The sequence below is a fragment of the Bidens hawaiensis genome, unplaced genomic scaffold (assembly GCF_021521415.1).
Source record: "Bidens hawaiensis isolate Kalapana, Puna unplaced genomic scaffold, B.hawaiensis_p1.1 tig00025365_1, whole genome shotgun sequence".
NCBI classification, from domain to species: domain Eukaryota; kingdom Viridiplantae; phylum Streptophyta; class Magnoliopsida; order Asterales; family Asteraceae; genus Bidens; species Bidens hawaiensis.
This window is the reverse complement of record NW_027494043.1, coordinates 288,622-301,075: the sequence shown is the minus strand read 5'-3', so window position 1 is coordinate 301,075 and position 12,454 is coordinate 288,622. Positions and strand designations below refer to the sequence as shown.

Genomic DNA, 12,454 nt, shown 5'->3' with positions numbered 1-12,454 from the left:
CTCAAGTCACCAACAGTCATCTAGAGCTCTAAATATATGTTAACCTGACAAAGTCTCTGCGCCCTACTGAAACAAGAATTTATAATCGAGTATCGGTTTGGGATTCGCTAAACCCGTCCCAAACCCCTCCATTGCCATCCCTAGAGCTTAGTCAATCACAAAAGCTCGGCTCACGTCTTATTATTAAACATGCTCTAATTCAGACTCGAGCTTTTAGCAAGTCATAAGTAGATTACATGATGAAACGACAAATTACTGAGATATGATTCCAGGGTCAAAAAGTGGTTCTTTTGATTCTGGTTTTCATGAGCCTCCGAATTAACAGTATTTGAAAAAGATAGCTGTTAAGTTTTTACAATTTAGCTATTTAGCTTCTTTTTTTTTTCACCCTTACTGTAACATTTACACGGTAATGGGCGAATTAACTTTTCTACTACTACAACTACTGCAGTTCATCCTTCTGAGCATGCTTATTAGATTAGACCATTACAGGCTTACAGCACCCGTGGGACGTCCTTTTCTTCTTTGACCCCCTGGTAAATTGATCAAAAAAACCAACAAATCAATAAGATACACTGCTTGTGATGTATATATAAATTAAAGAAATCGCTTTATTAACTACCTCCATGGTACGGAAATGATATTTAATATGTTAAAATCACAATATAATACTATTACAAAAATAAATAAAAAACTAAAATTAACAGACTTTGAAAAACAGTTTTATATAACAAAATTAATGAAAACATACCATGGGTCTTTGAGCAGCTAGTCTTCGGGTTGAGGGAGCACGAGCTACAGATGAGGCAGCAGCAGCGGCAGCCACACGTATTCTGAAACATTTTACAAAATAATTTGAAGAAAAGTTTTTAGATCGCCTAGAAATGTTGAACGAATAACCGAACAAAAAATGTTTCTGCGCACATGCACCTTTTATGTACGTCCACATACACATCAGTTTCATCAACAATTTCCTCCTGCGTGAATGAGGGAGACTACTTAGCAAAACTTATGGAAAATATATAAAAGCTTTTAAATTTCACAGTATTATATTTACCCGGTCGATAGTAAATAAGAAAAAATCAGTTGCTGTCAGTTTGTTACATTGATAAGCGAAGAGAACATTATGTGTTGAGATGATTCACAATAACAACGTTCTCCTATTTGTTTATCCAGTGAAGCACATTGTTATAGCCAACTGATTTGTTTTATTTATTACAGGCAGATATGATATGTTTAGTGTTTTGAAGGACCTAATATGATATTACAAAACTTTAAAAGAAAATATATATATATATATGGTTATATCAATTAAGGAGTCTTGGTGGTGGAAAGACTCTCGGGGTCACAACAGGAAAGACAAGTGGGCATAAGGAATCTTGGTGGTGGAATGACGCAGTGCAAGACAAGATAAGGGACAAACAAGGATGTTTTAGGGAGCTAATGAGGTGCACGAATGAGGAGGAGCGAGTGGAATTGAAGGACAACTACAAAACGGCCAAGATAGAGGCGAAGAAGGCAGTGGCGGAAGCAAAGAAGGCGGCCTTTAAACGGATGTATGAAAGTCTAGAAACAAAAGAGGGGGAACATGCTATGTTTAAGATTGCCAAAGCCAGGGAGCGTAGAAGGCAAGATCTAGGACCGGTGAAGTTCATAAAGGATACAGATGGGCATGTACGGGTCAAGGAGCAGGACATCAAGCTAAGATGGCAAACCTACTTCCACAATCTTTTTAACAATGGGAGAGCTTACCAAGAAGAACATGACAACACAAACTTTCAACGACAACAATCGAATAACTGCTACTGCCGACGGATCACACGAGAAGAGGTGAAGGATGCACTTAGGAGGATGGGAAGGTCTAAGGCGGTTGGCCCAGACAACATACCCATCGAGGTGTGGAAGTGTCTGGGGGAGGAAGGAGTCATGTGGTTAACTACTCTGTTCAATAGTATTCTCAAATCAGGTAAGATGCCAGACCAGTGGAGGAGCAGCGTTGTAGTTCCTATCTATAAGAACAAAGGAGACGCCCAATGTTGTGGTAACTACCAAGGAATCAAACTACTAAGTCATACTATGAAGCTATGGAAAGAGTGATTGAGGTTAGACTTAGACGAGAAACTCAGGTTACGGTCAACCAATTTGGCTTCATGCCGGGGCGTTCCACCACAGAGGCAATACACCTTATAAGAAGATTAATGGAAAAGTATAGGGAGAAGAAGCGTGATCTACATATGGTGTTTATTGACCTAGAAAAGGCCTACGACAGTGTGCCACGACAGGTGCTCTGTGAGTGCTTGGAGGGTAGAAGAGTGCCCAGGAAATACATAGAGATAATTATGGATATGTATACCAGGAGTGAAACAAGTGTCCGTGCGCCAGTGGGGGATACTGATTTCTTTCCTGTAGAGGTAGGTCTTCACCAGGGGTCAGCGTTGAGCCCGTTTCTTTTTGCGGTAGTCTTGGATGAGTTGTCAAAGTCGATTCAGGGGACTCTCCCGTGGTGCATGATGTTCGCAGACGATATTGTGTTACTTGCTGAGAAAAAACAAGATCTAAACATGAGGCTTGAGGAGTGGCGAACAACCTTAGAGACAAAAGGTTTAAAGATTAGCCGATCTAAGACGGAGTACCTCCACTGTGATTTTGGTGGGATAAACGACAATGAAGACGCACAGATCACAATTGAAGGGCAGGTGGTCCCGCAGGTAACGAAGTTCAAGTATTTAGGATCATTTGTACAGACCGATGGGGAATTAGACAGTGATGTGACCCACCGAGTTCAGGTAGGATGGTGTAGATGGAAAGCAGCCACAGGTATATTGTGCGACAAGAGTTTCCCGACTAAACTAAAGGGAAAATTCTATAGGGTGGCAGTTAGACCTGCAATGCTATATGGAACAGATTGTTGGGCCATCAAGAAGGCACAAGTGCGGAAGATGGAGGTAGCAGAAATGAGAATGCTACGTTGGATGTGTGGGCACACAAGGCTAGACCGAATAAGAAACGTTGTGTTTCGCGAGAGATTAGGGGTGGCGAACATAGCAGACAAGATAAGAGAGTGGAGATTGAGATGGTTTGGACATGTAAAGAGAAGACAGACGACAAATCCTGTTAGATCCGTAGAAAACATTACTGTAGAGGGGAGGAGGGGTAGAGGACGACCGAAATTGACTTGGGATGAGAGGATTAGGCATGATTTGATAGAGCTAAACCTCTCCGAGGACATGGTTGAGGATAGGAATTCGTGGAGAAGTAGAATTAAACTTAAGGATTTTTAGAGAGAATTGAATACCTTAGGGCTTCGACTTAACTTATTTAGGTCACATACCATAATGGTATTTCCCTTACATATATTATTATTATTATTATAATTATTATTAGCTTTTATATAGCTGTTAAACTGTGATCTTATTATTAATATTATTATAATTAGTAGTAGTTTTTATATAACTGTTAAACTTTGATTTCCTTTATTTTGCTTCATACACATGTACTTAGAGCCGAGGGTCTCTCTGGAAGCCACCTCTTTATTCCTTTGGATAGAGGTACGGTGTGCCTACATCCCACCCTCCCCAGGCCCTACTTATAGCTTTGCTGTCGGTGGGATTTTACTGGGCATGATTGATTGATTGATTGTTATATCAATTAAGAACTCTAATATATTTTAAGAATTTTGAGAACTCATCTAGACCATAGATAATTTGATCAATGGTTCAAAAGAGTGGTGGCATATGTGTAATTAAGTAAAAGATTATGGATAATAATTAAATAAGAAAAGGGTATTATAAGGATTAATTTGTTCTCTTTCTTAATATCTACTAAAATTACTCTCTTTCTTGACTCAAATTTACCAACTGTTTTAAAATTTGACTTTCTTTCACCCTTAACAATCATTTACGTAACTATGTTTGTTTTAACCATAGGATATAATTAATTTATGTGTATGGTCCTGATTTTAAGTAGTGTTAATATTATTTCGGTACTCAGATTTCAAAGTAATTAATTTGAATAATTAAGAAATTAGTTCCATTAGTTTTGTATTATATCATCCATGTTAATATTGTTGGTGGTTCATGCTACTATTTCATTTAATTCCTTGGTATACGATGTTAATATTGTTGTTATCTTGGTAAATGTAAAGGGGATGATATACTAATCATATATAGTTGGTTTACATACAGGTGTTAGAATTTACATGTATGTCATAGTTGGATTACGTAACATGTGTATGTGACCGATTACATACATGTGCATTAACATATATAGTTGAATGATTGATGGATTACCTATAAGCATTCACTTGAGTTAAAGAAAATATTTTTTAATTTGAAAGTGATTAACTTGTATGTGAATGTAAAATAAAAAATATTTAAATAGTTTTGAAGGTGCACATATGTAAACATCTATATTTTTGTTACCTAGACATGCATAAAAATCTATGCGTATATGTGTAAATGCCATATGAATAATGGCCAAATAAATGTTGGTTTCTTATATTTGTTACAACACATGTAAATTGGATGTTAAGATTGTTTTGAAAATATATGATGAGTATATAAATTTACATTTTTTAAATGTACGTTCATCTGAATAAATTGAAAATCAGTTTCAGAATTTACATAAATGTAAATGGTATATTTACATATATGTATAGCATCTACGTATTTGTAAATGTAGGCTATATATCATCAATATGGGTAAACGAATATGAAGAAAGAGAAAGTTAATTAGTTATTGAAGAGAGAAATAATTTGGAGTTTACCAATATGTCCTTCTCATTTAAATTTAGTTTTAAGGTTAAATAAATAAACAATTTGGAGTTTACCAATATGTCCTCATTTAAACTAATCTCAACCACTCATTATTTATTTAACCTTAAAACTAAAATTTAAATGAGAATGACATATTGGTAAACTTCAAATTATTTCTCTCTCCAATAACTAATTAACTTTTTCTCTCTTTTCTCTATTTTGTTTTCACTTTAACCGATTGATGATATCATATTTTTACACATATATATCTAGATGTTGTACATACAAGTAATATATCATTTACATTTATGTAATTTTTTTTAACTAATTATCAATTTGTTCAAGATGAAAACACATTACAAAAAAATTAAAAATATGTAAATTTTCATACTAATCGTCCACTTTCAAAATAATCATGTCATCCAATTTACATATACATTTTTAACTAATTATCAATTTGTTCAAGATGAAAACACATTACAAAAAAATTAAAAATATGTAAATTTTCATACTAATCGTCCACTTTCAAAATAATCATGTTATCCAATTTGCATATATGCATGAAAAAAAGTAGATATAAGAAACTAACGTTTATATTTATTCAGACATTATTCAAATCGACATTTACACATATGTGCATAGATGTTTATGCATTTGTAGGTAACACAAACATAGATGTTTACATATGTGCACCTTTAAAACTATTTAAAAATTAATTACTATGCATTCACACACGGTCCATCACTTTTAGATAAAAAGTATTTTCTTTTAACTCAAGTAAATGTATATATGTAATCCATCAATTTTATGTGTTTAATGCACATATATGTAAGCGATTACGTAACCCAACTATTTACATATATGTAAATTTCAACACCTATAAATTATATATGTGTGATATATATCCCCTTTTATATTACCAAGAAAACAACAATATTAAGATCATCTACCAAGAAATCGAATGAAATTAACTAGCATGAACCACCAACGTGATATAATACAAAACAGTGGACCTAATTATCCAAATTAATTACCTTCAAATATGTGAAGACCGAAATAATATTAACATTACTTGAAATTTGAACCATACACATAAATTAAATTATATCCTATGGCCTAAACAATCTTAGTTACGTAGATGGTTAGGGTGAAAGAAAATCAATTTAAAAGAGTTAGTTAATTTAAGTCAAGAAATAGAGAGTAATTATAGGAAACATTAAGAGAATAAAATTAATCACTATAATACCCTATTCTTACTTAATTATTGTCCATAACCTTTTATTTAATTGCACAAATGCCACTATTCTTTTATACCGTTGATTAAATTATCTATGGTCTAGATGAGTTCTCAAAGTTCTTAAAATATATTAGAGTTCTCAAATGATACTAACCATATATATATATATATATAGGGAAGGGTTATTCTAAAAATAAGTAGTTTCCTAGGAAGACTAGGAATAAATCATAGCCATTGAATCATGTTAATCAATGGTTAAGATTTAAAATTACCAATAACCGAAATAATTTCCTAGAATTACTCTTTCATCATTATAACCGACATAGTTTCATAGAAATATTCTTTCACCATAATTTGTAATGCCAAATGTCAAAAATTTATTGGCTCTTACAATTCCTAGGAAACCCCTTATTCTTATTAGAACCATTTTCTATATATATATATATATATATATATATATATATTGTTTACATCTCTTTAGAATTCATAAAATTTAAAAACTCCTAACAACCAATCATTTTATTTACTGATTATATATATTAAATATTACTTTATTATATATAACATAAATAAAATGATTGGTTGTTAAGAGTTCTTAAAGTTTATGTATGTATACACACCCATATACATAAATGCACACACATTGATACATATTCAAGCGCGCGCGGGCGTCTGTGTGTGCGTGTGTCGGTGTGTGTGTGTGTGTGAAAGTTTGAAAATTAGAAAGATTATGTATGAAACTAAGAGTCAGTAAGTTACTTGTAGAAGTTCTTCAAAAACATCTTCCAGGGTGATAATACCAATGACATCTCCATCTTCCACATCATCACTAACACATCTTGAACTTTTTGTTGTGGGGTCCATATGTTGCACCGTTGTATTTAAAGTCTTGTCAATGTCGACCACGACATTTGGCTCTTCTTCAAGTGTGGGCAACAATGGTTTAGTTAGTTGTGAATTTTTATTTTTATTTCTATTTTTCCCGACTAATTTTCGATCACTAACATCAACAGGCAGATGATTCTTGCTTTTCACTTTAACAACAGCCGCCATGTGACTTCCGCCCTTTTGAAACTCGTTAAGGATGTCATATAATGGCATGTTTGCTGGAACCCTGAAAAATAAAATAAAAAAATGTTAGCCAAATTTAATTATTTAAGTAAAGGGTTTATTTTAAAATTAACCAAACTTCTTCCCACAACTCATTATTTAAGTCTCAAAAGTTAATTTATCCTTAGTGGTTTCGTCACAAATGTGTATTTCTATTATTAAAAAGTTTAAAACACGGATAAACTGACGAGTCCATAACTTAACCCTTTTTCGCATATTAGTTCATAAACTTTATTTTTGCCTGCTCAGGTCCCTAAATGTATAAAAACTTAACGAAAATGCCCTTCGTATATAATTTAAGAGTATTAACATGCAAAAAAGTATCTATTTGTTGGTTTTAACACGGTTTAGGAACTCAATCATGCAAAAGGGGGCGTATTTTTAGTTGAGCTTTCATAATTTAAGAAATCTAATGGTTTAAATAAAGTCAAGAGAACTATGTGCTAATTTAGAAAACATTTTTCCTTTTATATATGTTTGCACTTTGCAATAGGAAAAAAAAAACTCTTAGTAGAATAAACCACTCAAAAGGATAACTTTAGGGACTTAATTGATAAAAAATGAAAAGTTGGTATTGTTTAATTCAACATAAACCTTCAAGAATTCAAAAAATACAAACTTGCCTGGGGATTTTCCTAATAGAAACATCACTAACTGAAGTTTCGGTTTCTGCTCTAACTGTAAGAAGGCTTTTCACCTACCAGGTGAAAAAAAAAACAAGCCCTACTTTACAAAAATAGATAATAATTTAAAAAGAAAAAAACAATACATATAAAAGTTGAGACACTAAGTAGATTTTCAAAACATACCAGTAAGAGTCCTATGATGTTCTTTGGGTTGCCAGAATAAACAGGAACACGACTATGGCCTTTAGCAAGAATTTTTCCAAATGCTTCCCTAAATAATATCAGATACAAATATTGCAAATTAACAAAATGAACATTAATATAAGGTGAAGAAATGTCTACTCTGATATAAGTGAGTCTATTATGTAAACCATGTCAAATAAATGGAGTGTACTATGTAGTGGTTTATACGAGTTGAGCTGCGCAGGAGCTACTCAAGATCAGCTGGCTAAAAGCTCGAACTCAACCAAGCTTATACAAGTTCAAAACAGAGCTCGACACAAGCCTATTATTTACAAAGCATCTTTTAATAAATTATAAACATATTTACATAATAACTATTATATATACAATTATGATAAATATAACTAAATAATACATGTTATGCTATAGATAAAAATTGTAATAATAAATATATATAAAAACTATAGCTAAAAATGTGCATACATAAGTTATTTAATAAATAATACAAGAGCCGGCTCAATCTTGAAAAACTACTCGAGAGCCGAGCTCAAGCTCTCTTTAAGTTAAGCGTGGCAAGCTCTGCTCGTTTTCACCCCTAATAGTTTGAACCTTATTATGTACTTACAAAAGCATGAAAGACATGGTGACAAAACTCACCAGTTCAGTTTTGATTTAACATCCAATGAGAATGTTGATTCAATGGGTGTCATTGCTTCCTCTGCAGTCTACAAAGATTCCAATATGTTCTATCAATTTCATCATCTTGTTTAACACAAACGTAACAGACAAATAAACTAACTAGAGCCACAAAACAAGAGACTAATCTAAACTTTGATCAAAAAAGTAAAGGGCTATCGTAGAGAATCACAAGTGAATGAAAGTGTCCACATGTGAATGTGTATATTCGCATGTCATCTCTTTAATCATATTTTGGACAAAAGGGCTCAGATTGGTTCCCTTGTACTCAAGTTTTTGGTAGTCCTCAATTCAATTTGGAATCTTCCCATGCTCATCAGTCTTAGTTGTTCAACTTGTGTGATTCATTTGAGTTAACTCGCAAATCAAGATGATTTTGGACCAACCAAGTAGACTTGAATATCAAGTCAAACAAATGAGATATTTGGCAAAGAAACATATCCGGAATCAAATTGCTCAAAAGAACGGTATTCAAGATAATGTTTAACTATAGCCTTCTCTAAAGAACTTGCATTATAGAGGAAATTTTACAACAATATATTAATTTATTTACAACCGAGTATACCTTTTCTGTCAAATCAAGTGCTCCACTTATGATGGTAGTCTCGTCATGTGTAAGTTCACCCCCTTTACCAGCCTATCATGATATTAAAAAAAACAAAATATATTGTTACAGTGAAAGAATCAAACCATAGAACATTGGTAATCCACTATTTGCTTATAGGCCTCTCAAGTTTTAGCTAAATGCGTTAGATATTTATAAGCATATGCCACCTTAGAAGTAGAAAGATGAACGGGTGGAAAAACTGGGCCTGGGCTGAAACAAGCCATTTTTGTTTATGGGCTACTGAGTGGGTTAGTTGGGCTGACCTGTAAACGGCTTTTGTTCATTACTTAGCTTTTTAAAAATAATGAAATGTAAATCAAAGAGTGTTGTACAAACAATTTAGATCTTGATCAACATAATTTAAAATATTGATAGCAATTTTCAATGCGCTGCACCAGTTTGACCAGCTATTTTCCTATTTGACCAGTTTTGAGACAACATAAATTGACTCGTTCATAAGTAAATACGTTGAACAGCTACCTTTGGTCAATTTGTAACTTTGGACCCACTGTTTCTGTTTGACCCGTTTAAGATAAAAGCATAACTCAAATTGACCCATATACAAGTAAACGGTCGAAATTTCAGCATCTAGCCAACTTGTAACATTATGCCACAAACAACCAATCAAGGATGTTTATTTACCTCTTGACCATGTATGGAGACAAGTGCTTTCAACTGGGCACGCCGAAACAGGGTATCATTATGCCCGATTAAAGCATCTAAAACCTGCATATTTGCCACATCTAATATTAACAAAAAAAATTGCTTTTTACATAATTCTTGCCACATAAGCTAAAGTTAGTTACTAAACCGAGTTGCATGATATACCTTTCCAACAGGATAAGCAATAGGATAGCAAATGAACATTAAAACTCGAACAAGCCCAAAAAAATCAGCACCCACAGCAAGGCCGTATCTTGCTGATATTGCTTGCGGGATTATCTGCCATTTTACAATACTTTTAGTGTTGATCATGTAAAATAGCATACTGTAACAATGAGAACCATCATATGATCACATTAAATACCTCTCCAAAAATTAATACAAAAGTCACAGACAGCAACACTGCAACAGCTGGATGAAAAATCTTGTCCAGGTACATTGGAAGAGCCTGTTAATTAACAAATTAATATATAGAGGTGTTAAATAACAATACATGTGAAGCTTATAAGTTGTGCATTCAATGACATCTATAACCAAAAAAAAAAAGAAAAACAAAACTAAACAAGATAAAATTAGGTTATTCCAATACAAAGTGTTTACTGTTTGCATATATTATTTCTCCAAATATGCACACAAATTGTACAGCAAGAAGTACCCAAACTACCATATGAGCACGGTCCGATTTTGTTATTAGGCAAAACCGAAACCGAAGTCATCGGTTTCTTGAATATACAAACTGTTCGGTTTGGGTTTTTCGGTTATTTTCGGTTTCGGTTCGGTTATAGTCGGGTTTTTTTTTTCAATTCTAAGTAGACATTGCAAAAAAAATTTAAAAGTGGAAATGATGATTTTAAGCTTGTAAACGCGTATTATAGCACCGCATGTTGAATTCAAACAACAAAAATAAGTGCGTGTTACGTGGAACCACACGAATAAATAGTTGCTAGAGTAGTTGAGTTTAAAATTCAACAAAGTTGTTAATATAAAATCACTAAAAGTGTAGTCCCAATCTTCATTCATCATCTTCGTAATCTTGATCACCATCAATTGGTTCGGTTCGGTTTTTTCGGTTAATTCGGTTTTCACCTCACCCCTATAAAAGGTACAAAATATAATAATAATAATAATAATAATAATAATAAACACAAATACTGAATCTACCTACCTCCATAGCTGCAGCATTACAGAGAAGCAACGTGACAAGGAGCTGATGTTGCCTTTGTACAACCGGTAAGATAGCAGCTGCAAGCAATTAAAAATAAAAAAAATATATACATAGATCTACCAAACACAAACACATAGCATAACCGTAACCGTCCGTATGTGTTAGGTAGACTCAAAGTCACAACAACAACAAAAGAATAATAATAATAATTAAAAAGTAAAGTAAAGAGAATAGGAAATGGATTGTGTCCATGGATCCTACCAGCTTGTTTCTTCTGTGTGTTGGTTCCACTTCGATGAAGAATCTCAAGCTCAACGAGTCCTAATGACATGAGCCCTAAGGTGAGGCCGGACATGATGCCGGCGAAGAGAACAAGGAAGCAGGAGACTCCGGCGTAAACGAACCACATAGGGTTTGCGAACTCGATATCATTCGAGTCCGTCACCATAGAAACGCCGGTGCCGACACCAGCGGATAGAGCTACGGTTAGCATATTCATTATTTTATTTGTTTGTTTGAACGTGAATCGAAAGTTAGGTGTGGGAAGCGGTTGAATAACAAGAAGAAGACGACGAAGAGGAAGTGAGAAAAACACAACACAACACAACACAACACAACACAACACTTGCTGTTCATGTGCAAAGACTCTGTATCTCTGAACAGCCAATGGTCCCACTCGATTTTGCCTTTTCCAACTTTATGATTTAATAAAACAAAACTAATATTATATTTTATTAATATGGGTGCATTATATTTTTGTCTTGAGAATTTTGGTTTGTGGTAGGAGGCTTACACTCTTTATGGGGAGATGTATGTTTGATTGTTATTTGAGCCGCTTCAAAGAATATCTAGGTGAATGGATGAATCAGAGCTTAATTTTAGGTTCGAACCTGACATGGGGTGAAAGGTTTACGAATTCTATTCGGTTCACGCGCATCAAGGATTATAGTCTTATAACAGTCGTGGAGTCGACCTTGAACATGGCCCCGAAAAGATAGGTTTGCACGTCAGATTCTCACCATTAAAAAAAAATGTTATTTTTATATTAGTTTTAAGGTTTTTATATGAATCGGCGCGAATTATTATATGAAGTTCGGTTAAAGTATAAATGGTTTTCTCGTGAGAAGGACATTAGGGATGGCAATGAAACCCGAACCCGATGGGAATACCCGAAACCCGAAATAAATAGGAAGGGTAAAACCCGTCCCATTAGGGTTTGGGACGGGTTTAGGTTTGGTTTTGAAATTTTTCATGGGTTTTGGACGGGTTTGGGATTTCTAAAATACTCGGTTACCCGACCCGATTACCCAATAACATTGACCCATTTACCCGATTATATACCCGACATAACTTATATTATTATTATTATTATTATTATTATTATTATTATTATTGCTAAGTGTATACTTCAGT

General features: G+C 33.8%; 1 protein-coding gene across 1 annotated transcript; it reads right to left on the bottom strand.

The window, feature by feature from the left end:
* Positions 1-382: 382 nt before the first annotated feature.
* On the bottom strand, positions 383-11,568 carry LOC143571387 (DUF21 domain-containing protein At4g14240-like). Its single transcript, XM_077056824.1, has 13 exons — positions 11,303-11,568; positions 11,042-11,118; positions 10,241-10,324; positions 10,042-10,155; positions 9,856-9,939; positions 9,172-9,243; positions 8,568-8,635; positions 7,911-7,998; positions 7,725-7,798; positions 6,751-7,105; positions 931-977; positions 752-833; positions 383-533 (listed from the first exon to the last, which is right to left on the bottom strand). Exons 1-13 carry the CDS (start codon positions 11,538-11,540, stop codon positions 495-497), a joined length of 1,422 nt encoding a protein of 473 aa, XP_076912939.1. The 5' UTR covers positions 11,541-11,568; the 3' UTR covers positions 383-494.
* Positions 11,569-12,454: the final 886 nt, after the last annotated feature.

Bases quoted from the DNA above. Each gene is read 5' to 3' on its own strand.
- LOC143571387 (XM_077056824.1), bottom strand. From the start codon at position 11,540: ATGAATATGCTAACCGTAGCTCTATCCGCTGGTGTCGGCACCGGCGTT. The intron at 8,636-9,171 runs GTATACTCGGTT...GAATCTTTGTAG, and splicing joins CACTTGATTTGACAGAAAAG to ACTGCAGAGGAAGCAATGAC. The intron at 834-930 runs GTGCATGTGCGC...AAAATGTTTCAG, and splicing joins TATGTGGACGTACATAAAAG to AATACGTGTGGCTGCCGCTG.